This window comes from Aotus nancymaae, unplaced genomic scaffold, assembly GCF_030222135.1.
Source record: "Aotus nancymaae isolate 86718 unplaced genomic scaffold, 86718_ANA_hifiasm-v0.15.2.pri h1tg000019l, whole genome shotgun sequence".
NCBI classification, from domain to species: Eukaryota; Metazoa; Chordata; class Mammalia; order Primates; family Aotidae; genus Aotus; species Aotus nancymaae.
In genome coordinates, this window is record NW_026988431.1 from 6,503,238 (window position 1) to 6,525,483 (window position 22,246).

The 22,246-nt window shown below is 35.3% G+C and overlaps 1 protein-coding gene across 12 annotated transcripts in view; it reads left to right on the forward strand.

Annotated features, from left to right (window-relative positions):
* SLC4A7 (solute carrier family 4 member 7) overlaps positions 1–22,246 on the forward strand; it is a 101,227-nt gene that overhangs the window by 49,966 nt on the left and 29,015 nt on the right. For 10 of the 12 annotated variants that reach the window (XM_021666481.2, XM_021666484.2, XM_021666485.2 and 7 more), the window contains 7 exons: positions 924–1,039; positions 3,316–3,473; positions 5,757–5,844; positions 7,653–7,799; positions 14,808–14,914; positions 17,059–17,233; positions 21,466–21,599. In XM_021666481.2, coding sequence (XP_021522156.1) covers positions 924–1,039; positions 3,316–3,473; positions 5,757–5,844; positions 7,653–7,799; positions 14,808–14,914; positions 17,059–17,233; positions 21,466–21,599 — 925 coding nt within the window. Of the gene's footprint in view, positions 1–923; positions 1,040–2,214; positions 2,275–3,315; positions 3,474–5,756; positions 5,845–7,652; positions 7,800–14,807; positions 14,915–17,058; positions 17,234–21,465; positions 21,600–22,246 lie in introns of all 12 variants that reach the window. The other 2 variants (XM_012435534.2, XM_012435533.2) reach the window with 1 other exon arrangement.

Genomic DNA, 22,246 nt, shown 5'->3' on the forward strand with positions numbered 1-22,246 from the left:
CCCAAAGTGCTGGGATTACAGGCGTGAGCCACTGCACCCAGCCGATTAGTCTTATATTAAGCAGTGTTTTTATTTAATTTATTATTGTAAAATGTTGGTGTTGAATGTCACTTTTGAAATGAATATACTAATGCTTCAATATATATCTATCACTTAGAATACAAATGACTATAATTTCTAATCCAAATAAGCTATATATTATGGGTTTGTCTGACTCTTAGAGATGGAGTGAGTTTCTCATAGTCACATAGGTAGAAAGTGGCAGAGAGTGCATAATTTAAACACAGATCCCTTTTGTTATAAAATCCTTACTGTTTGCCAGTTACAAATATAATAGACATTTTAAAGTTGGATTTTTTAGGAATAATGACAATAGGTATTAGGGACATAAATGTTACCAAACAAAAATGAATATTTCTGAGGAAACTTCTGATTATGGGAGATTATGTTAATTCAACCTCCGTTTAGTTAGTGTAGCGTTCTTCTGAGTTACACTTAGGGTTTATCAGAGAATTTATTGTTGAAAGCTTGCTACATATAGCTAGGCTTCATTGAGCTCCATGCAGTTCACATGTTTCTAATACATTAAAAATATATTCCCTAAGTATTTTTAATGGTAATCAGACTCGGGTCTTCCATCTTGTGTGGTTCACACCAATTCACGTTTTTTTTTTTTTTGCAAAAGGCCACCATTTTTGTAAATTCTAATTATATTATTTTAAATATTAAAATGTATAGCTTTATTATTGCTTAAAATGTTCTAGTTTTGCTGGTATGTTACTAACACTGGGCACCTTTTTTTTTTTTAACCTTGCACATTTGCTTTTGTAATATTGATAAATTATCACTTTCAGAATGTGAGCAGAATCAGGTTGCAAAGTGAATTTTCTCCTTACTAATTTGGAATTTGTCTTTAAATATAGGTATTTTGGCCTCTCCCCAGTCTGCCCCTGGAAACTTGGACAATAGTAAAAGTGGAGAAATTAAAGGTAATGGAAGTGGTGGAAGCAGAGAAAATAGTACTGTTGACTTCAGCAAGGTAATTTTGTCATTAATTATAAATTCTCCTAATTATTCTTAAGAAAATAAGTAGCAATTTGTGGCTTTATTAACATTGATTATAGTAATTTTTTAGTAGACTGGTGCTTACAAACCTGCATGTGATGCCTGTGATATGTTAATTTAGATGAACAACTGTGAGAAGGGTACAGTTAACCTGTGAGTACTTGAACAACTTTACACCATTACTGGTTTTAGAAATCTGAAAAAGAATATGTGAATACTACAGTATTTCCATCTATACCTACCCATAGATACCTTGAAACGTCAGTACTTTTTGAACTATAGTCATTTGTTCTGGAGCTACCACCACTAGAAGGTTAATTCTGGGAGTGATGTTACAACACTAGTGATTCAGTCTTTCCTGGGCTGTAATGCGATCCCAGAATTACTGTCTTACGGTGTCAGTACTTTTGGAATGCCACTAAGAAATATAATGGTGCTTCCCCATGGGTAGTTAAAGGCATGGATTTTAAAAAAAGAAACAAAAACACCTATGTGAACTATGATTTTTTTTATTTTGGTAAGTGAATATTTTGTTGAAATAGATAAACCTTATTTAAAAAGAAGAGGGGAAAAGACTCTGCTAAGTTCAAATTATAACTAAGTTTAAAGTGTACTTTATGAGAATTTCTTATGAACAACTGATTCTATCTAGCCACTGTAATTTTTTAATATTAATTTGTTATAGGATGATACTCATGGTATTTTAATATTTTTGTATCCATTGTTAGACTTTTTAATAAATGTAATCATGTCAAGCAGAATTTTATTTCTTAAGCCTTTTATTCTTTGATATGTTTTACAGAAAAGGATTTTAAATGGTTTGCATTATAGCTTTGTTGAGTGTTGTAGTCTAAAACTATAGGAAGCCTTGCATTATGGACATTGGCTGTGCAGAAAGGCTGTTGTATTTTAAATTTTTAGCATCTATCTTGATCCTATTTTACTGGTGCTCATGTTATTTCAGATACTGCAAAGTACTCGGTAACAAAATTGCAGTTTACTTCTTGTTAAATGAATAAATTAATGTAATGTACATTATAGAGCTCCTCTAGACATGGCATTGCCGTTTATTTTTGTTCCTCTGTCACAGTCTTACTTTTTTTTACTTGGCCTATCTTTGTGTATACCTCCTTGTCTCCTGTTGGGCAGGAGTCTGCCTCCTGGCACTGTAGTTGTGGCACACTGGGTATGGGACTCAAGAGGCCCGCTGTAAGTGCTGGTTTTATTTTTCATAGATAGCCCTGTAAGTGGTTGTCTAGTGACTTGTGTGAAACTGCGTATAAATGAAGTTCACATAATTGATATCATGTGTAACCTTTCCCTTGTAATTATACACAGAAAACTAAATTTTATAGCATTATCACATATCTGTGCCAATAAGGGCTATAGATTTTAGTTTTAAATAAAAACAAGGGCCCAGGCGCAGTAGCTCATGCCTGTAATCCCTGTGTTTTGGGAGGCTGAGGCAAGAAAATCACTTGGCCAGGAGTTCAAGACCAGCCTGGGAAATAAAGCAAGACCCCCACCTCTACAGAAAAAAAAACAACAACGAAAATTAGCCGGACATGGTGGCGCATGCCTGTAGTCTCAGCTACTTGGGAGGCCAAGGTGCGAGGATTGCTTAAGTCCAGGAGTTTGAAGTTTACAGTAAGCTATGTTCCTGCCACTGCATTCCAGCCTGGGCAATAGAGTGAGACCATGTCTCAAAAATACTACTGATAAAATAATGATTATTTTCTGCTTAATGAAAATACTGGGGAGTGCCCAGAGTTCTTTTTTGGTTTGTTTGTTTTAAGGGGGACTTTACATAAAATGTAAAGGGGCCAATTCATTTATTTTTAAGGTTAAGTAATACAAAATCATGAATATTTTTTAGCACTGTGTATAATTTCATGAACCATTGTTAGTTTGTGAACTATATATTTGTCCTTAATAGTTTTTAATGAATAGTGCAGTATTCATTGAAAAATTTCCCAAGTTTGTGTTTGATAATTTAGATCTCTGAAGTAGTAAAGATTGTGACAGTTAAAACAATAGCATTGATTAAAATATGTTTGCTTGCTTTTTTGTATTTGTGTTCTCCATTCTTTATAGTTGTGAAGACTTTGACATTTCATACATTCATTAGATCACAAGTTTTGATTAGCAAATAGTAGTCTTATAAAGCAGTTTTTCTTTCCTGTTTGCCTTTAAATAGTCTTACAAATACCATGGAAACTTTATTTTTAATTATTATTTATTTGTTAATAGGTTGACATGAACTTTATGAGAAAAATTCCTTCGGGTGCTGAGGCATCCAATGTCTTGGTAGGCGAAGTAGACTTTTTGGAAAGGCCTATAATTGCATTTGTGAGACTGGCTCCTGCTGTCCTCCTCACAGGATTGACTGAGGTCCCTGTTCCAACCAGGTAAAGAATTAGTTCCAAGTAACATTCTTTAAGCATTTTCAAAATCCGTAAGTTTTTATCCAGTGAACCAACAAATATTGATTTATGTAATAAAAGCTCAACTAATTTTATCTTATTTTTGAGACAGAATCTCACTTTGTCATCCAGGCTGGAGTGCAGTGGCACAATTTCAGCTCACTGCAACCTCTACGTCCTGGGTTCAAGTGATTCTCCTGCCTCAGCCTCCCTACTGGCCTGGATCACAGGTGTGCAGCACCACACCCAGCTAATTTTTGTATTTTTAGTAGATGTGGTGTTTCACCATGTTGTCCCAGCTGGTCTTGAACTCCTAGTCCCAAGTGATTCATCTGCCTTGGCTTCCCAAAGTGCTGAGATTACAGGCGTGAGCCACTGTGGCCCACCAAAAGCTCATTTTTAATAGTTAATATTCAGCCATTGTACCAAATGCTTTGAATATTAGGGCATAAAATAGTTTTCTTCTTGGAACTAAAAAATACACTAAAAATAAAGTATTGTATAATTTAAATTAAGTAAAATTTAATAAATTAAGTAATAATAATTAATACATATTAATAATTAATAATTAAGTTTCATATAATTTAATTAAGTATAATTTAATTAATAAATAAAAGTAATACTTTGCATTCTACCTTCATTACATGCTTGGTATCTTACAAGCTTTGGTTTTAAAAAAAACAGTTTATCGTCCTAGAGGATTTATCTAAAGTTCGGTGTAAGCAGTGGAGTCAGAGAATGGAGTTGCAGCCTTTCTCTGCTGCTTACTTTCTTCATGGAAGTGGGGTCAAGCCTGACTTAAATTTTCTGTTTCATTTGTAAAATGAGGATGATCTCTTACAAGGCTGAGTAACTGTAATAAGGCCTTCGAATTAGGCAAGATGCTTTGTTCTAGCATAACCAAATTTTTCTGTTCAGTATACATTATAAGTAAAAATTAAATTGGGAGTAATAGCCATAATAATAATTAACAAATTGTATTCTAAAGGGTGATCATTTTGTTGGCTATTAATGATAGAAACTTCATTGTAAGTAAGACTAATTTTTAAGATTTTTTTCCGAATTATTTTATAATCAAATATGAAGCATTAGTAGTAGGAGCTTAATGGAAATGTACTTACCTATTTGCTTTACTCAGTTGGTTGCATTAATGATGCAGTGTTAAGATACATGAGACAAATAAGCCCGTGGATTCATATGTAAATTCTGATAGAGAAGTGGGATAAATATTTCCAGTTTAGATAAGTGTAAATATTAAGAATTTACTATGGTGTTACTAGGATTAACCATACTTTTTATGTAGTCACTAGCATAATATGAGGTTTGATGTTAAAATTTGGAGTTGTAGGCCGGGTGTGGTGGCTCATACCTGTAATCCTAGCACTTTGGGAGGCTAAGGCAGGCAGATCACGAGGTCGGGAGTTCAAGACCAGCCTGGCCAATATGGTGAAACCCATCTCTACTAAAAACACAAAAATTAGCTGGGCGTGGTGGCATGCGCCTGTGGTCCCAGTTACTCAGGAGGCTGTCAGTCAGAAGAATAGCTTGAAACCTGGAAGGCAGAGGTTGCAGTGAGCTGAGATCTTGCCACTGTACTCCAGTCTGGGCAACAGAGCAAGATTCCATCTTAAAAAAGAAAAAAAATGGAATTGTAAATAGAAGTTCTTTTTCCTTCCAAAGGGAACTAGTTGACTAAAATTCCTTATTTATAACACAAGAAAAAAAAAATGGGATTGTACATAAAAGTTCTTTTTCCTTCCAAAGGTGACTAGTTGATTAAAATTCCTTATTTATAACATTAGAGTTTTTAATCCAGAGCTGTAATTTGAGGAATTGTGTAGGTTTTGGAGGTATACTCAACTGTCTTATTTGGCAAACCTTACTTTCAAATAATTAATGGGATTGTTACTCACTTTATTTACTAATTTACTTTTTTTGATCAATGCAGATGAGATTTGTTTACTCTAAAAGGAAATAGAAGCTGGCAACTTTTAATAGAAAATGCTTAATTTTTAATTACTGTTTTACCCTAAGGAAGGTGTGCAACAATAATTTGGTAGAAAGTTATTATGGATGCTTTTCCTAGTTTTGTGATTTCCTTTAGTCTAGGTGGAATTGCCATCTTTTTTCAGTGATTGGTGTGGGGGACTGGAAAAGATGTCTGAGTGTCGTTTCTCTGTATTTCTCTGTTTGTATTTTTTATGATTGCCTAGATTTGTGGGTGTACGATGTTTATTTTAAAATCTGTGAATTTTCATGTTTCCTTAGGTTTTTATTTTTGTTATTGGGTCCAGCAGGCAAGGCGCCACAGTACCATGAAATTGGAAGATCGATAGCCACTCTCATGACAGATGAGGTAATCAGAATACCTCAAGTCTCTTTGAAGTAGAAACTGATTATGAAGCCTATAGTATATATTAAATTATAGTTCTCTTTTCTTTCATAGTGAAGCTTTAAAAATTATCCTTGTTGTGCATACTGTTTTATCTCATGTTTACTCCTCAGCTATTTGCCTTTGGTTAGGTTAAGACTTTTATAAAAATACCAATGCTGTGTGTCCTGAGGGTATTTCAAGTGCCCCATATCTGAACCTGACCTCATTCTTCTTTTCCTTTTCTTCTTTTTTTTTTTTTTTTTTTTTTAAGACAGAGTCTGGCACGATCTCAGCTCACTTCAACCTTTATCTCCATGGTTCAAGTGATTCTCTTGCCTCAGTCTCCTGAGTAGCTGGGACTACAGGTGTGCGCCACCATGCCAAGCTAATTTTTTTTTTTTTTTGTATTTTTAGTAGAGACAGGGTTTTACCATGTTGGCCAGGAGGGTCTAAATCTCTGACCTTGTGATCCGCCCGCCTTGGCCTCCTAAAGTGCTGAGATTACAGACATGAGCCACCGTGCTGGGCCTATTTTTCTATCCTCTTTCAACCAGCCAGTCAGCAGATTCTGTTTACCTTGTCAATGTGTTTTGCATTTAATCTGTCATATTCTTTCTATTTCTACTGCCATTTCTCTGGCTTAGCCTTGCTTTTATTTGTTGATTCAATTAGCCTTTATGGGCCTTTTTGGTACAGTTTTTTTCTCTACATTGTTAGTAGCATGCCAGTTTGAGTATCTAGTCCAAAGTTATTAATGACTTCCTATTATATAGTGAGATTGAAATTTAAACTCTTGACTGGGTGCAGTGACTCACTCCTGTAATCCCAGCATTTTGGGAGGCCAAGGTGGGTGGGTCACTTGAGGTTGGGAGTTCGAGACCAGCCTGGCCAACATGGTGAAACCCTGTCTCTACTAAAAATACAAAAAGTAGCTGGGCGTGGTGGCACAATTTTCCTGCCTCAGCCTCCTGAGTAGCTGGGATTACAGGCCTGTGCCACCACACCTGGCTAATTTTGTAGTTTCAGTAGAGACAGGGATCCACTATGTTGGCCAAGCTGGTCTCAAATTCCTGACCTCAGGTGATCTACCCACCTCAGTCTCCCAAAATTCTGCAATTACAGACGTGAGCCAACGTGCCTGGTCAGTTACCTCCTTTAAGAGACCTCTCCTGGCTACTCTGTTCTTTCTGATCAATTTCCCTTTCTGTACCCTACTTTCTTTTTAGGAGAGAGTTTATCAATACCTACGATTATTTATTTAATAACTTGTTTCATCGTCTTTCCTCCTAGAAAAAAAGGTTCTTGAGTACAGGGACCTTGCCTTACCTGTTACCATTGTATTATGCACAATGCTTAGAATTGTATTCTAGCAGTTCGTAGGTAGCCAGTAAGTATTGGTTATTAAATAAATTAAGTAGGCTGTTTGCATATCCATAACTATTTTCTTAGGATAAATGACATTTAAGTGTCATAGAAGTAGAATGACATGCTATAGTGTTTCATTTTCTAATCAATTATTATTTCCCATTCAAAATTTTATTTTAAAAAAATTGTTCTGTCTTAACACATAACTGTTCTCTTTCATTGTTTGTTATTGTTAATTCATCTGGTAATACTGAGTGGATTACCTTTTATAGTTGTTACCTAAGGTGGGCTAAATAACTGTCTGGGATAAGAGTTTAGGTAATTATTTTTATTGTGAAGATATTTATGGTATCCACAGTAGATTTACTATGTGTAGAATTTTTTTTTCAACTTTAAAATCTTTTTACTCAATTTTTTTCCCTTAGATTTTTCATGATGTAGCTTATAAAGCAAAAGACAGAAATGACCTCTTATCTGGAATTGATGAATTTTTAGATCAAGTAACTGTCCTACCTCCAGGAGAGTGGGATCCTTCTATACGCATAGAGCCACCAAAAAGTGTCCCTTCTCAGGTAAGAATCTAGAGCTGTTTTTCTGTGAGTTACTTTATTTTAATTAAATTTTTTTTTAGTAGCTATGATTTGAAAACCAAAACAGAGAAGTCGTATCCCCACCTCATCCCCTTTACCTTCTTACCCCCACATGTACCTCCTATAGGTGACCATTTGTTACTAGTTCTTTGTTTATCCTTTTAGTTTTTATTCAGTACTTGAAAATATGAACATGTAGTCTTATTTGGTTCTCTTACCAAAAGTTAATGTACTGCATATACTGTTCTGAACCTTGCTTTTTTCATGTAAATCTAGACGATCTGACACAAGAAATCATAAAAATATTCCTTACTCTCTTTTTCACAGCTTTGTTTTTTTCTATGTATCGATATACCATAGTTTGTTCTATTCCTGGGTTCTGGTGTTAGCAGTCTTTTGCTAATTCAAATTATGCATGATAATAATCACATGTCATTTTAGTCTTATGCAGATGTATCTGTAGAATAGATCCCCAGTAATAAGACTGCTGGTTCAAAGGGGAATTTATTTATAATTTTAGTAGCTATTACCAGAATTCTCTCCATTTGCTGGACTGTTTTGGACTCCTACAGTGATGTATGAGAGGGCCTATTTCCCTACATCCTCACTGACGCTGTGTGTTGCCAAAGTTTTGGATATTCGTCAGTCTAATAGGTATCTTTATCTTGCTATTTTAAGTATTTGAATGAGGTTTTAAATTTAGTTTTTATGAGACAGGGTCTTGCTCTGTCACTCAGCCTGGAGGGCAATGTTGTGAACATGGCTCACTGTAGCCTCAGTGTCCTGGGCTCAAGCAAACCTCCTGCCTTAGCCTCCTGTGTAGCCTGGACCACAGGTGTGTGTTACTACCCCTAGGTAATATTTTGATACTCTGTATATACGGTGTAGATACAGTGTCTAACTTTATTGTCCAGGCTGGTCTCAAACTCCTGGGCTCTAGCGATCCTCTTGCTTCAGCCTCCCAAAGTTCTAGGATTACAGGTGTGAGCCATTGCTCCTGGCCTTTTAATGAGGTTTTAATTTGCATTTCTATAATTAGTGAGGTTGAATATTCCTGATAATCTTTTGTTCATTGCCCCATTACCATCTTTTTTTTTTTTTTTAAAACATTTAAATTGTTCAGTGATCTTTGAAGGTTATCATAGCATATTTTATGTGGGTATAGATCCAGTTTCATCTTTTTTCTAAATTGCTGCCTGGTTGTCCCTTTTCATTACAGAGCTAAACATTGCTCCCCTTCGTTGGTGATGCTGCTTTTATTAACTAAAATTCCATTTGCATTCAGGCCTGTTTTGGACTTTTCTTTTGTTTTCCGTTGGTCTCTCTATTCATGGACTAATTCCACACTCCAATTATTGAGGCTTTTTGGTATATTTTAATGTCTGGTAGGTCTAGACTTGTTCTTGCTCTCTTTCTTACTCTTGTTTTTCTGAATTTTCTTGGCTGTCTTTGCTTATCTAGTTTTCTGTGTAGGCTTTAAAATCGGCTTTCTATATTCAGAAATAAAATGTAATGGTTTTTAAAAAGTGATGGCAAATTTCTCATTGAACTGAGGGAGAATTGATGCTTCATAACATTGAGTCTTTTTCTTTTTTTGTGCGGGGAGGGGGTGGGGATGGAGTTTTGCTCTTGTTCAGGCTGGAGTGCAATGGTGCAATCTTGGCTTACCGCAACCTCTGCCTCCCTGGTTCAAGCGATTCTCCTGCCTCAGCCTCCTGAGTAGCTGGGATTACAGGCATGCACCACCATGGCTGGCTAATTTTGTATTTTTAGTAGAGATGGGGTTTCTCCATATTGGTCAGGCTGGTCTCGAACTCCCGACCTCAGGTGATCTGGCCATCTCAGCCTCCCAGAGTGCTGGGATTACAAGAGTGAGCCACCACACCTAGCCGACATTGAGTCTATTAAAGAACATGGAGTGTCTCTCCCCAGTTGATTTTCTGTTTCAGGCAAGTTTTTGTATTCTTAAAGAATGTTGTCAAGTTTTCCTTACTTAGAATTTGCATGTTTCTTGGTGAGTGTATTCATGAGTATTGTATGTTTGTCTGTTGCTTTTATATGAAATAAAGGCTATTTCTTATTTTTTATGTGCATATATGCATACACACACACAGTTGACCCTTGAACAATATGAGTTTGAACTGTGCAGTTCTAATTATGTGGATTTGTTTTAATAAACATTGGAAAGTTTTTTGATAATTTGAAAAATCTTGCATACAAACTGCATAACCTAGAAATATCAAAAAATTAAGATTAATTAGACATTCCTGAATGCATAAAATATATGCATATACTAGTCTTCTTTAATAATTTATTACTATGAAATATATAAAAATTATTCTAAAAAGCTAAAATTATCAAACCTTATACACAGTAAGAGTGTACATGGCACTATTTTCAGTGGAGAGAAATTTAAACAAAAGTCAAGATGCAGCATCACAACCTGCATAAAATTAACTATAGTAAATACTGTACTGCTGTCATATTGTAATTTAAATAGTTACGACCTGTTGCTATTGCAGTGAGCTCAAAGGTTGCAAGTTAACATGCTTAAAATGCTGTGTGTTGCTTATCATCTCCACATCCACAGCAGTTTGTCTGTCCAGTAAATTGTGTATTACCCTAAAAAGTGATCATGTGGTTCTCATATATTTTTCATCATGTTTCATTCAATACTGTAAACTTTTGAATAACAGCATGGGACTCATGAGGTCCCTTTAGTGATGCTAGGAAGTGTTCCTAAGAAACAGAGAAAAGTCATGCAAATGTTAGATAAAGTTGAATTGCCTGGTATGTACCATAGAATGAAGTCTGTCATTGCCAGCCATTTCAAGATAAATGAATCCAGCATAAGAATCATTGTAAAAAGAAAAGGAAACGTATAGTCATCATTGCAGCTATGCCAGGAGGCATGAAAACCTTCACTTTTTGCAAAATACCTTTTTATCTCATATTGAAAATGCAGCTTTTATGTGAGTGCAGGATTACTATAAGAAAGGCATACCTATAGATTCTGATATGATGAAGAAAAAGCAGTGATTTTACGACAACATAAAGCAAAAGGAAGGTGAAAGAGCTAAAGCTGGAGAATTTAATGCCAGCAAAGGATGGTTGGGTAATTTTAGAAAGAAGTTTGACTTAAAAAATGTCAAAATAACTGGAGAAACAGCATCTGCCATCTGAGAGGCAGCAGATTAATTCCCAGATCAGATTCTATTAAGAAAATTCCCTGAATGGATTTTTAATGCGGATGAAAGTACTCTGTTCTGGAAATAATGCTACAGAAGACTTTTTTTTTAGTAAAGAAGTTAAGTGAGCACCAGGATTTAATGGAGGAAGGGTTAGCTAACTCTGTTTTGTGCAAATGCAGTCCAATTTATGATCTTGACTACCCTCCTCTATAAAGCTGCTAATGCTGAGCTTTGAAGGGAAAAGATAAATGCCAGCTGCCAGTCTTTTGGTTCTACAAGAAGGTCTGGATGAGAACCCTTTATCTGGATTGGTTCCATCAGTGCATTCTTCCTGAAGTCAGGAAGTACCTTGCCAGGAAGGGACTGCCTTTTAAAATCTTTTTAATATTAGACAGTGCCCCTGGCCACCCAAAACCCAGGAGTTTAACACCAAAGGGGTGTCAAAGCACTCTACTTGCACCCAAGCACAATGTCTCTAATTCAGTCTCTAGATTAGGGGGCTGAGGACCTTTAAGGCTTGTTACATTAGATGCTATATAGAAAGGATTATTAATACTGTAGAAGAGAACCTTGGATAGCAAGGACATCATCAAAGTCTGCAAGGATTACACCATTGAAGACACACCATCATTATTATAGAAAAAGCCATGAATGTCATCAGGCCTGAAACAATAAATTTCTTCTTGGAGAAACCTATGCTGTTCATGATATAACAGGTTTTACAACAGACCCACTCAAGGAAGTTGTGTGTATGGCAGAAAAGGTGGAGGGGTTTCAAGATGTGGATCTTGGAGAAGCTCAAGAGCTCTAATAAACACCACACTAGAGGAGGTAACAGAACACGACTTGATGGAGATGAGCGCTTGCGAACCAGTGCCGGTGATAAGGAAAAAGATACAGAAGTAGTAGTCCCAGAAAACAAATTGACATCAGCTGATCTGGCGGAAGGATTCTGATTATTCAGGATTGCTTTTGACTTCTTTTGCGACATGGATCCTTCAATGGTTTGGGTACTTAAGCAAACAGGGATTGGTATAGAACATTTTTAGAGAAATGAAATAAAGTGAAATAGAAATTATGATGTATTCCATTAATAACTTTTTTTCCTCTTGCTTACTTTATTGTAAAAATATGGCATATAACACCTCTTACATGCCACCTATGTGTTCGACTGTTCATGTTACCTCTAAGGCTTTCTAGTCAACAGTAGGCTTATTAGATTGAGTCTCAGGGAGTTTTACACAAAATTTCAACTTCATGGGAGTTGGTCCCATGTTTATTCAAGAGTCAACTGTGTATTTTATTATTTTTTTTTGAGACACAATTTCGCTTTTGTTGCCCAGACTGGAGTGCAATGGTGTGATCTCCACTCACTGCAGCCTCCACCTCCCAGGTTCAAGCTATTCTCCTGCCTCAGCCTCCCAAGTAGCTGGGATTACAGGCGCCTGCCACCATGTCCAACTAATTTTTGTATTTTTAGTGGATATGGGGTTTTACCATGTTGGCCAGGCTGGTCTTGAACTCCTGACCTCGAGTGATCTGCCTGCCTCGCCCTCCCAAAGTGCTGGGATTACAAGTGTGAGCCACCACACCCTGTCTCAACTGTGTATTTTTAATCCTGCTACCATTCTTAATTGTTTATAATAGATTTTTAGTCATATAATCTGTAAGTAAGACAGTTTTATTCCTCATTTTCCGAGTCTTATATATGTAATTGTTTTCTACTGTCTAGTTGTATTGACTAAAATCTCTAGTACAGTGTCAGGTAGTGTGGGCTTTAAATAGGCATTTCTTAACTTGTTTATTACTGTAGTCAAATGTGTCTAGTGTTTCTCCCATTAAGTAAGATAACGACATTGAAGCCAAAATACACATTTCATCATGTAAAGAAAGTAACATTATTTGTTTTTTATTGAATTTTTAAATACATATTGATGTAGAATTTTATCAAATACCTTTTCAGCATCTCTGGCAAGTGATACTAATTTTATTTATCAATTATGCTAAATCATATGAATAGATTTTTGAATATGAAAGAATTCCTGGAGTCGACCCAGTTTGGACTTTGAAGTGGTAGTGTTCTGTGTCTACTAGTTTGTATTACTGTAGATGGGTTTATAGATTTTTGTACCATCTTCACATTTTGGTGTCATGAATATACTTGTTTCATAAAAAAATTTGTAAGTTTTTGTTTGTGTTCTTAATAAACAGTTGAAATGGTGTGGAAGAATTTGATTTTAGAAGTTTGGAAGAATTGCTCTGTAAACTTGTTTGAGCTTGAATCTTCTGTCATATGGTAGACTTCAACAATTAGCTTATTTCTTCTTTGGAAAGTGGTATAGGTAAACTTCCTATTTTTTCTAGGGTCAGTTTTGGTATATTATATAGCCCTAGAAAATAATCTGTTCTTTCTGGTATCAGTTTTGGTAAATTGTTTTCCTACTATATTACTAGTTTCATCTTGGTTTCTAATTTATTTGCATGGAGTTATATAAAGTGCAGTATGTGTATAACATTTACTCACTATGTGAAATTACTGCCTCTTTGTCTTTTTTTTTTTTTTTTGTATTAGCTAAAGGTCTATTGTATTTTTCAAACAGCAGCCTTTAAAATTTATTTCGGTACTTTTAAAAGACGCATTTTATTTTGGATCTTGGTTTCTGCTGTTAGCTGTTTTATTTCATTTCTTTCACTTTCTTCCAGGAAAGACTTTTTGTTTTCACATTTTCTGAGGTAGTTGTTTAATTCACTTTTTTTCGTCTTTCATTTTTTTAAATAGTTTTCTTTAATTTTCTTGAATGTGCTTTGGCTAGGTCCCATGGGTTATATTAGGTTTAATTTATATCAATTAAATTAAAAATAATGGCCAAAACCACGATTACTTTTATACTATGTAGTTTTTAAAATTATTTTTGTTTCCTGGGAGTTCTAAATTTTAATCCCTTTCCCCTTTAAGATGTAAGTTTGAAAATGAAATTTTGACATTTTCAAATAGCAATCTTATATTTGTAGATAAGCCTCGCTACTCTCTAAATATGGAACATGAAAACCAAGTAGTGTAAGTCTTTAACTTAGCCAGAGCCTTTGACCCAGGAAACCTGGGATGACACAACTGTCTCCCTTTCCTCTACCTCTGTTTCCTTTTCTTCCATCTTTCCTTCCATCTTTTCCCTTGTATGTGCACATGCACACACATGTATTTAGCCCCAGCAGTCTCTTGATGTAACAGTTAAAAGTTCATTTATTTGTCTTCAACAGAGGGGGAGAAATCCTGTATCACGTGAATAGTACTCTTGAATTTGTAATAAAATGTAATAGGAAATTGATTTTTGTGGAAACATTTTTTATCAAACAGCTCTTATTTTTTAAGGGAAGTACTTTAGTGGAAGAAAAATAACATTTACTCTTTTTTAATGTAAAGTGTATTTTTCAATAGTTAGCAGGAGCAGTATTTTTAAAGTTTGGGTGGGAGAAGATGCTTTTTTTGGAGGTTACTTATGTTTGTAGCTATTTCTGAATAGGAATTTGAAATGGTATGTATAAATGTATTATAGTATATTGATAATTAGATTTTAAGATGCAAAAAGCTAATTATAACTTAAAAATATTAATAGAAACTGATACTAAATTCTTTTTAAAGAGCAGTGCATTACAGAAGGAAGTTTATTTTCGGAAGCATTTTCTAGGAACACTGATTAGATATATAATCAATATAAAATTTGATATCCACTCTAATTGAAGATACCATCTCAAATTTTCTTAAAATAGAATTCTGAAAATATGTTTTTGTGAAATTCAGGAAAAGAGAAAGATTCCTGTGTTTCACAATGGATCTGCCCCCACATCGGGTGAGACTCCTAAAGAGGCCGCTCATCATGCTGGGCCTGAGCTACAGAGGACTGGACGGTGGGTGCAAATACTGATATTTTGAGGGGTTTGGGGGAGAATTTGATGAAAACATAAATATTATATTTTTTCCACATATTTGGAACCTAATTTTGTACAGTATTTTTTCATATTTAGAAAAATGTCCATCATTATGTATAAGGAAAATTTATAAGTATATAAGAAAATGTATAAATAATAGTATGTACCAAGCTTTAGCTTAAAAGGAAAATAATGGACCATATATTCAGAATATTGTAGTTATATAGTGTATAGGTTAATTTCCATTACTTACACAGTAGGTTCTTGAAGAAGATGTAGAGTCATATAATTCTCCATGTTGAGTTAGAGAATTATGGGACCAGAGGATAATTACAACGAATGATTTCTTTGTATATGTGCACAGATTTAAAACTCTTAAATGAGCATTGTATCATGAGGTAATGTAAATTTCATGGACAAGCATGATTAAACCATTGTATTGATCTCTGGAAACCTAGCTAGGAAAATTGTTTAAGAAGTTAATTTTTGTAATAAAAAGTAGAAATATTGGCAGATGCAAACATTGCCTTAAAATATTTTTGTAGAAGTAGATAAATATTGTAGTATTTTCATACTGTAGAAAAACATGTGGCTATTGATTGTTTATTGTTCACTGGTGGTCAGTATGTAATTAAATAATCTTAAATATTAAATCTTTGTTTAAAAAAAACAGGATATCTTATACAGACACACTATTAGGGATTTTGATGACATCCTTAAAGGGTACTGTATAATAAAAATAAATAACAACTGGCATACTGCACGTAGACTTTAGAGAAGCTGAAATTAACAATTCATTGACTAATGAAGTGTATTAGTCTCTGTGAATATAATAGAGGAAAGATTTTGACCCTGTGTGAACAGTACTGTTCTATTATTAGCTATTACCGCTTCTTCAAACTGGGATAGGTTTAGCTATCGAGAACCGCTATGTCTGGCCTCCATGGATCTCAGTCACCTAAGAGCATCTGTACACCTTCTACTAAGTAATCATTGATTTGATGATATACCATAGATTCATACTTTAGTTTATTGATGGAACCGTTTTTATTGCAAGCTGATTCCCCTTGCTGTCAGATTATGAGCAGAGTACCACTTGTCAATTTGTGTTGAGGATTTATTTCAGTATTAACTTAAAAAAAATTACAGTGGCAAAGCTTGAAATATCCAAAGCATTTGAAATCTTAATGTTAGTTTGTTTTGGTCAGTTTTCCTACAGCTGGGATTTGAATGATGATATATGTTATGAGTATTAAAACTTTTTCGAATTGCCAGTTTAGTCACCAGCATTTGTTGAGTGCCTACTATGTCTCGGGCAGTGTTCTAGACACTGTAGATAATGCAATGAACAAGAAAAAGTCTCCCTTCATGGAGCTTATATTTTATTGAAATGTCTTCAAGTCAGATGTATCCAAAAATTTGATTGTTATAAATGTTGAAATGGTATGGCATTGATGTACACACAAATGTTTAATCTAATTGAAACCTCTTAGTTTTATTGATGTGCATATTAGTTTGTCTACATGTGCAGTAAATTAAGTATACTGGAATGGTTTTAAGGGATTTTTTCCCCCTAGACAAAGTATTTATATGATTGAAGTACCAGTTTTAAAAGTTTTTAAAGTTATTGAGTTCATACTACTTATGCATCTAAGCACAACATACTAAATTTATATTAAAGTGTATTTGGATAGTAATTGCCTTCCTCGTATTTGTGATGGATGCCTTTAAGATTTTAATGTAGACAATTAATAGAATTGCTTATGCACATTTTCATAAATGGGTTGTTAGGTTTTGTTTATTTTGTTATACCTTGCCTTGCACATTTGTGTCCAAAATTACATTTACTCATATAAAATCATTTGCCTGCAGTCTTTTCATTATATAGTCCATAAAATACAGATATTTGTCTCTTATTAATGAACTATAACATTCCTCTATCATCACTAGATTAGATTAAAATGAGTGTATCTTCTGTAATTTATATTGTAAGTTAAATTGGATTTAAAGTTTTGTTGACAAAACACCTAGGCAACAGCAGTTTTGTGTAGCCCATAGTTTTAGTTTGAACTAGCTAGAATCCTCTAGTGTACAGTTTGACGAGTTTCATCTCACCTATTTAGGCTTTTTGGTGGTTTGATACTTGACATCAAAAGGAAAGCACCTTTTTTCTTGAGTGACTTCAAGGATGCATTAAGCCTGCAGTGCCTGGCCTCGATTCTTTTCCTATACTGTGCCTGTATGTCTCCTGTAATCACTTTTGGAGGGCTGCTTGGAGAAGCTACAGAAGGCAGAATAGTGAGTACAAAGATTGGTAGTGGCCAGGCTCTTAGCTCTTCAGAGGCAAGTGTCTGTATGCATTTGTCTCACTATTCATACTTTTATTTGAAGAGTCTACCCACAGCATGATTAACCTGACCCAAAGCAGACTTTCCCCAAAGGTAATTACTGTGGAAAACATGGGGAATCCATTTGAACAGAAGATGCACAGTTGAGGTAAAAAAAAAAAAAAAAAATTTAAAAAGTTTACTTTGGCTTGCTGGATGAATGGTTTTATAAATTGAGTAAAAGGCTTGAATTGTCTTTGAGGTGGGGTGGACTGGGACACCAGTTGAACTGATTCTGGGTGGGTCGTGGGGGTCTTTATCAGTGGGGCTACTTCATATCCTATAAGGTATCATAGGATTAGTTAGAGCCACATGGTGAATATTAACTCCTCAGTTCTGGCTGGTAGGCCCAGACTAGACTATTTGGAAGAATAGAACATAATTGTGGAAACTGTGGCTTTTTGAAGTGGCATTTAATTTTGCTGTTATTAAATCTGTGTGAAAGTAGCTAAAACTTTTATTTGGAAAATATAATTGAAAGCTTCGTTCATTCTTTGATATGACTAAAATGAAAGCTTTTTATGTTTTCCTCTTCCCAGTTATACTGAATTCAGAGCTATGGTGCTTTGTTAAATCTTGAAAGGCATTTCATTGTTGTTGTTGATATGCATTTTAATGGCATTTAAATGAGATGACTTGTAATTCTTAAGTGTATTTTACTTAATTGTATTTATTCTTGGGAGAACATTCATTTTTTTAAAATAGATCAAAGGTTTAAAAAATAACCAAAGCTCAGGCATGATAGTTATTCAATTAAAATATTTTGTGATCTAAACATGAAATAAACCTAACAACTAAAGTTTTCTTTCAACTCTGAATTTACTTTTGATTATGTGGAATCTTTTCCTTAGTCTTTAATCACTGTATCAAAGGTCCATATTTTTACTAAGTTGCTTTATGTGCTGTCACAAATCGTGCATGTAACTCTGCTGGTTCCCATGGAAATGTATTTTATGTGTTACCATCGTGGAATTGGTGCCTCTTTGTCTATTGACTGTCATTCACTGCCTGCCTGTCTCTTCCTGCTGTTTGATGTCTCGTACATGTGATAATGTGTTTGGCATTGGAGGAATATAAATAAGTGTAAGAAGAGCCAGTATCTTCTGTCCTCAAGGATCCTAAATGAAAAAGACAAAAGTGATTAAGTGAAAAAGACAAAATAGTATATGCATAGTGCTTTGCCACACATGAGTGAGATAAAGGAAGAGCTGTAGGATTTGAAATAATCGAAATAGAGGGAGCAGAAATATTACGGAGGAAAATGATAAGGGGATGTGTGTTAGTTAACAGATGCTATATTAGAACTTCAAGTGGAAATAGAGATATTAGAAAGTACAGTTCCAGAGTTTGTAGAGTGGTAATGAGGAAATGTAAAGATTGGGAATCGTTTCTATAGGAGTGAGGTTGAAATAGAATAGAGGAAGTTAACAAGAAAGATAATTTACAGAGAGAGGAGGAGAGGGAAAAAGTATGAAATTACTAGATTTACGGAATGGAGGAGCGATGGGATGGAGGAGGAAAATGATCCTAGCAAATCAGACACATAGACCTAAAAGAGGAATCAGGATGATGAAATGCTGTGAAAACCAAACTAGAGTTTTGAGAAAGAGGGAAGATTAGTAGGAGTACTTAATGATTTTAAACAGTAGTGCAGTAGAGAAGGTGTATATATAGGTGTGTGATGGAAAGGTAAGGGTAGATAGGGCTTCTGATAAGTAAAATGGAAACTTATGAATGTGAGAAAGAGGTAGGCAGGCAGTGTAACAGGCTGTGATTTCTTTAGGGAAAAGACAGGTAGCAGTATGGCAGTGAACATAGAAACAGTTCAAAAATTAGAAAAACAAAAGGTCTTCATGTGGCAATATCTGCTTTTCAACCCAAGATTAGGGGAGGGGAACCTGAATTTGTACCCATTTGCCCTTGTTAATGTTTTTTTTGCCATCTCCTTTCTTCTTATCTCAATGTTCTGCTTTTTGTCTCTATGTATACCATTTAGACATTTTTTTCCTTTGTTTCTGATTTTTGTTTTCGGGTTTTTTTTTTGAGATAGGGTCTCACTGTGTCACTCAGGCTAGAGTGCAGTGGCACGATCTCGGTTCTTTGTAGTTTTGACCTCCTGGACTTCTCTCATAATCAGCCTCCTGAGTAGCTGGGACTATAGGCATGTACCACCACGCCTAGCATATTTTTTGTAGAGACCAGGTTTTGCCGTGTTGCTCGAGCTGGTCTTGAACTCCTGGGCTCAAACAATCCACCTCCCTCGACCTCCCAAAGCGCTGAAATTATAGGCGTGAGCCACCTTGCCTGGCCCATTTTTTTTCCTTTGACTTAACCTCTGCATAAATTTATTCATAAATATGCTTGTTGTAATTGAACTAAGGATTTTCTCTTTTTTTTTTTTTTTTTTTTGAGATGGAGTCTCGCTCTGTCACCCAGGCTGGAGTGCAGTGGCACGATCTTGGCTCACTGCAACCTCTGCCTCCCAGGTTGAAGCGATTCTTCTACCTCAGCTTCCCGTGTGGCTGGGACTACAGGTGCCTACCACCATGCCCAGTTAATTGGCCAGGCTGGTTTCGAACTCCTGACCTCCCAAAGTGCTGGGATTATAGGCGTGAGCCACCGTGCCCAGTGAACTAAGGGTTTTATGATGGCTTAGCAGTGTCTTCTAAGAACAAATGTTTTTCCCCACAGGCAATAAAACAAATTTAGCCCCAACAATTAACAAATGTGTCATTAACATGGACACTTCTCCTTTATGTTGACAAAAGATATATTTATTTATCTTTGAGTTTGATCCTGTTTTTATTCTAATAGTTGAGTTATACTTTCATTGCGTACTGTTATTTTGTGATTTTGATTTGGGAGATGCCGTTCTAGCTGATGGTGAGAATTGCTACCATTCATTCACTGTATTCTGTGTGCCAGACACCATGCTTGCTAGGTGTTTTTGCAAATACTATTTATGTTCTAGTTATGATTACCCCTATTTCAAAGTGAGAAAGCTCAGGCTTGGAAAGTTTAAGATATGACCATGGCTGAACACCTCGTAGTACTTAGTTCTTCCCACCAGAAATCTAGTTTCGGAAGCCCTCCTCTTTGCCTGTTGCTGCACTGCCTCTCATTTCAGGAGGATTGTCTCTTACAAGCTTCTTTTTCCTTGCCTTTACCCATTATGGGCTGGCTTTTCTGGATAGTACATTCCAGTTGACCTTGATGTTTGTATGTGGTAAACTCTTCTTTCCTTTCTGCTTCTTTCCTCCTTTGTCTAGTGGCATAGCTAATCATCTGTGGTACAAAATTAGTGTACTAACTTTGATTTGAATTCTCTTAGTCTTTAATTTTCTTTTTATCTTTTCTTGCCAAACTTTAAGATAAGTATATCAGTTTGGATGATTAAGCCTATCATATTAGATTAATTTCTTTAAAATATGTGGAAAGTTTTTAGAAATCAGTTTGAGAGTCACCTGTTATCACCTATTCGAAAGAATTTTTTATAGCAGTTCTTTTTTGTAACACCATATTGAGTATTTAATATTTTTTATTGTTAAAATGAACTATTTCAGCCATATAAAGGTATGCAAAATAATTATACATATCCTTCTATACTCACAGACTTAAGAAATAAAACATGTATAGATGAAGCTGAAGCCCTTGTGTGTGTGTCTCCCATTTGCTCTTTGCTCCTTTCTTCCCACAGCACAGGTTGAGTATCCCTTATCCGAAATGCTTGGAACCAGGAGTAGTTCAGATTTTTTATTTTTTGGGGGGGTTATACTTCTGGTTGAGCATCTTTAATCTGAAATCTGAAGTGCTCTAATGAGCATTTCCTTTTCAGTGTCATATTGGCACTCAAAAAGTTTGGAATATGGAGTTTTGGATTAGGGATACTCAACCTGTATTGAGTTTTGAATTAAGGATGATCACAACAGTTCCTTTTAAATGTGCAAAAAGATAACAATTTTTCTTGTGTATTTAAAATGTATCTGGAATTTTTTATATTTTAAATTGAAAGCTCAAAGTGGTGTTGACTTTATAACTGCTTGATGGGTATTTTTATTTTCCAGATGTCTTACATGTATTATAGTAGGTTAGAGAAATGTTTATGATGTATTGCTTTCATTCATTTCTTTTTTCCTTAAACAGAGTGCAATAGAGTCTCTTTTCGGAGCATCATTAACTGGGATTGCCTATTCATTGTTTGCTGGGCAACCTCTAACAATATTGGGGAGCACAGGTCCAGTTCTAGTGTTTGAAAAAATTTTATATAAATTCTGCAGGTAAGTAATAGTCCTCTACTCATCACATGTGTTTGGATGCATATACAATTATATATGAAATTGTTTATTAACTTAGAAGGGAATTATCTAATTGCTGAAAAGCAATGCATTCTCATTACTTTTGAGCTACTGTATGATTGACTGCACTCTGGCCCCTTCCATTCTTAATCCAGTAACTTGGAGATGAACAAAGTAAGATTGTCTTTGAGTATAAAATCAATGGATTTGAATGCTGACAAGCAAATCACTTGAGGGCTAAATACAAATCCTTTGTGCTAACAAATTTAAACCAGTGAGAAGGTGTTAATCTGAGTTGGGTTGAAGCAATCAGAGTGAAGTGTCAGTTTCTGTTGCTGCGGTTGTTCACACTGCAGAAATGAATATAGCATACTATAGCTGTTAGACTTTGAATTCAACATGGCTAGTACTGTTCCTTATTTTATTTATTTATTTTTTTGAGACTGAGTCTCTGTTGCCCAGGCTGGAGTGCAGTGGTGTGATCTCGGCTTACTGCACCCTCTGCCTCCCAGGTTCAAGTGATTCTCCTGCCTCAGTCTCCCAAGTAGCTGGGATTACTGGTGCTGCCACCATGCCTGGCTAATTGTATCAGTAGAGATGGGGTTTCACCTTGTTGGCCAGGCTGGTCT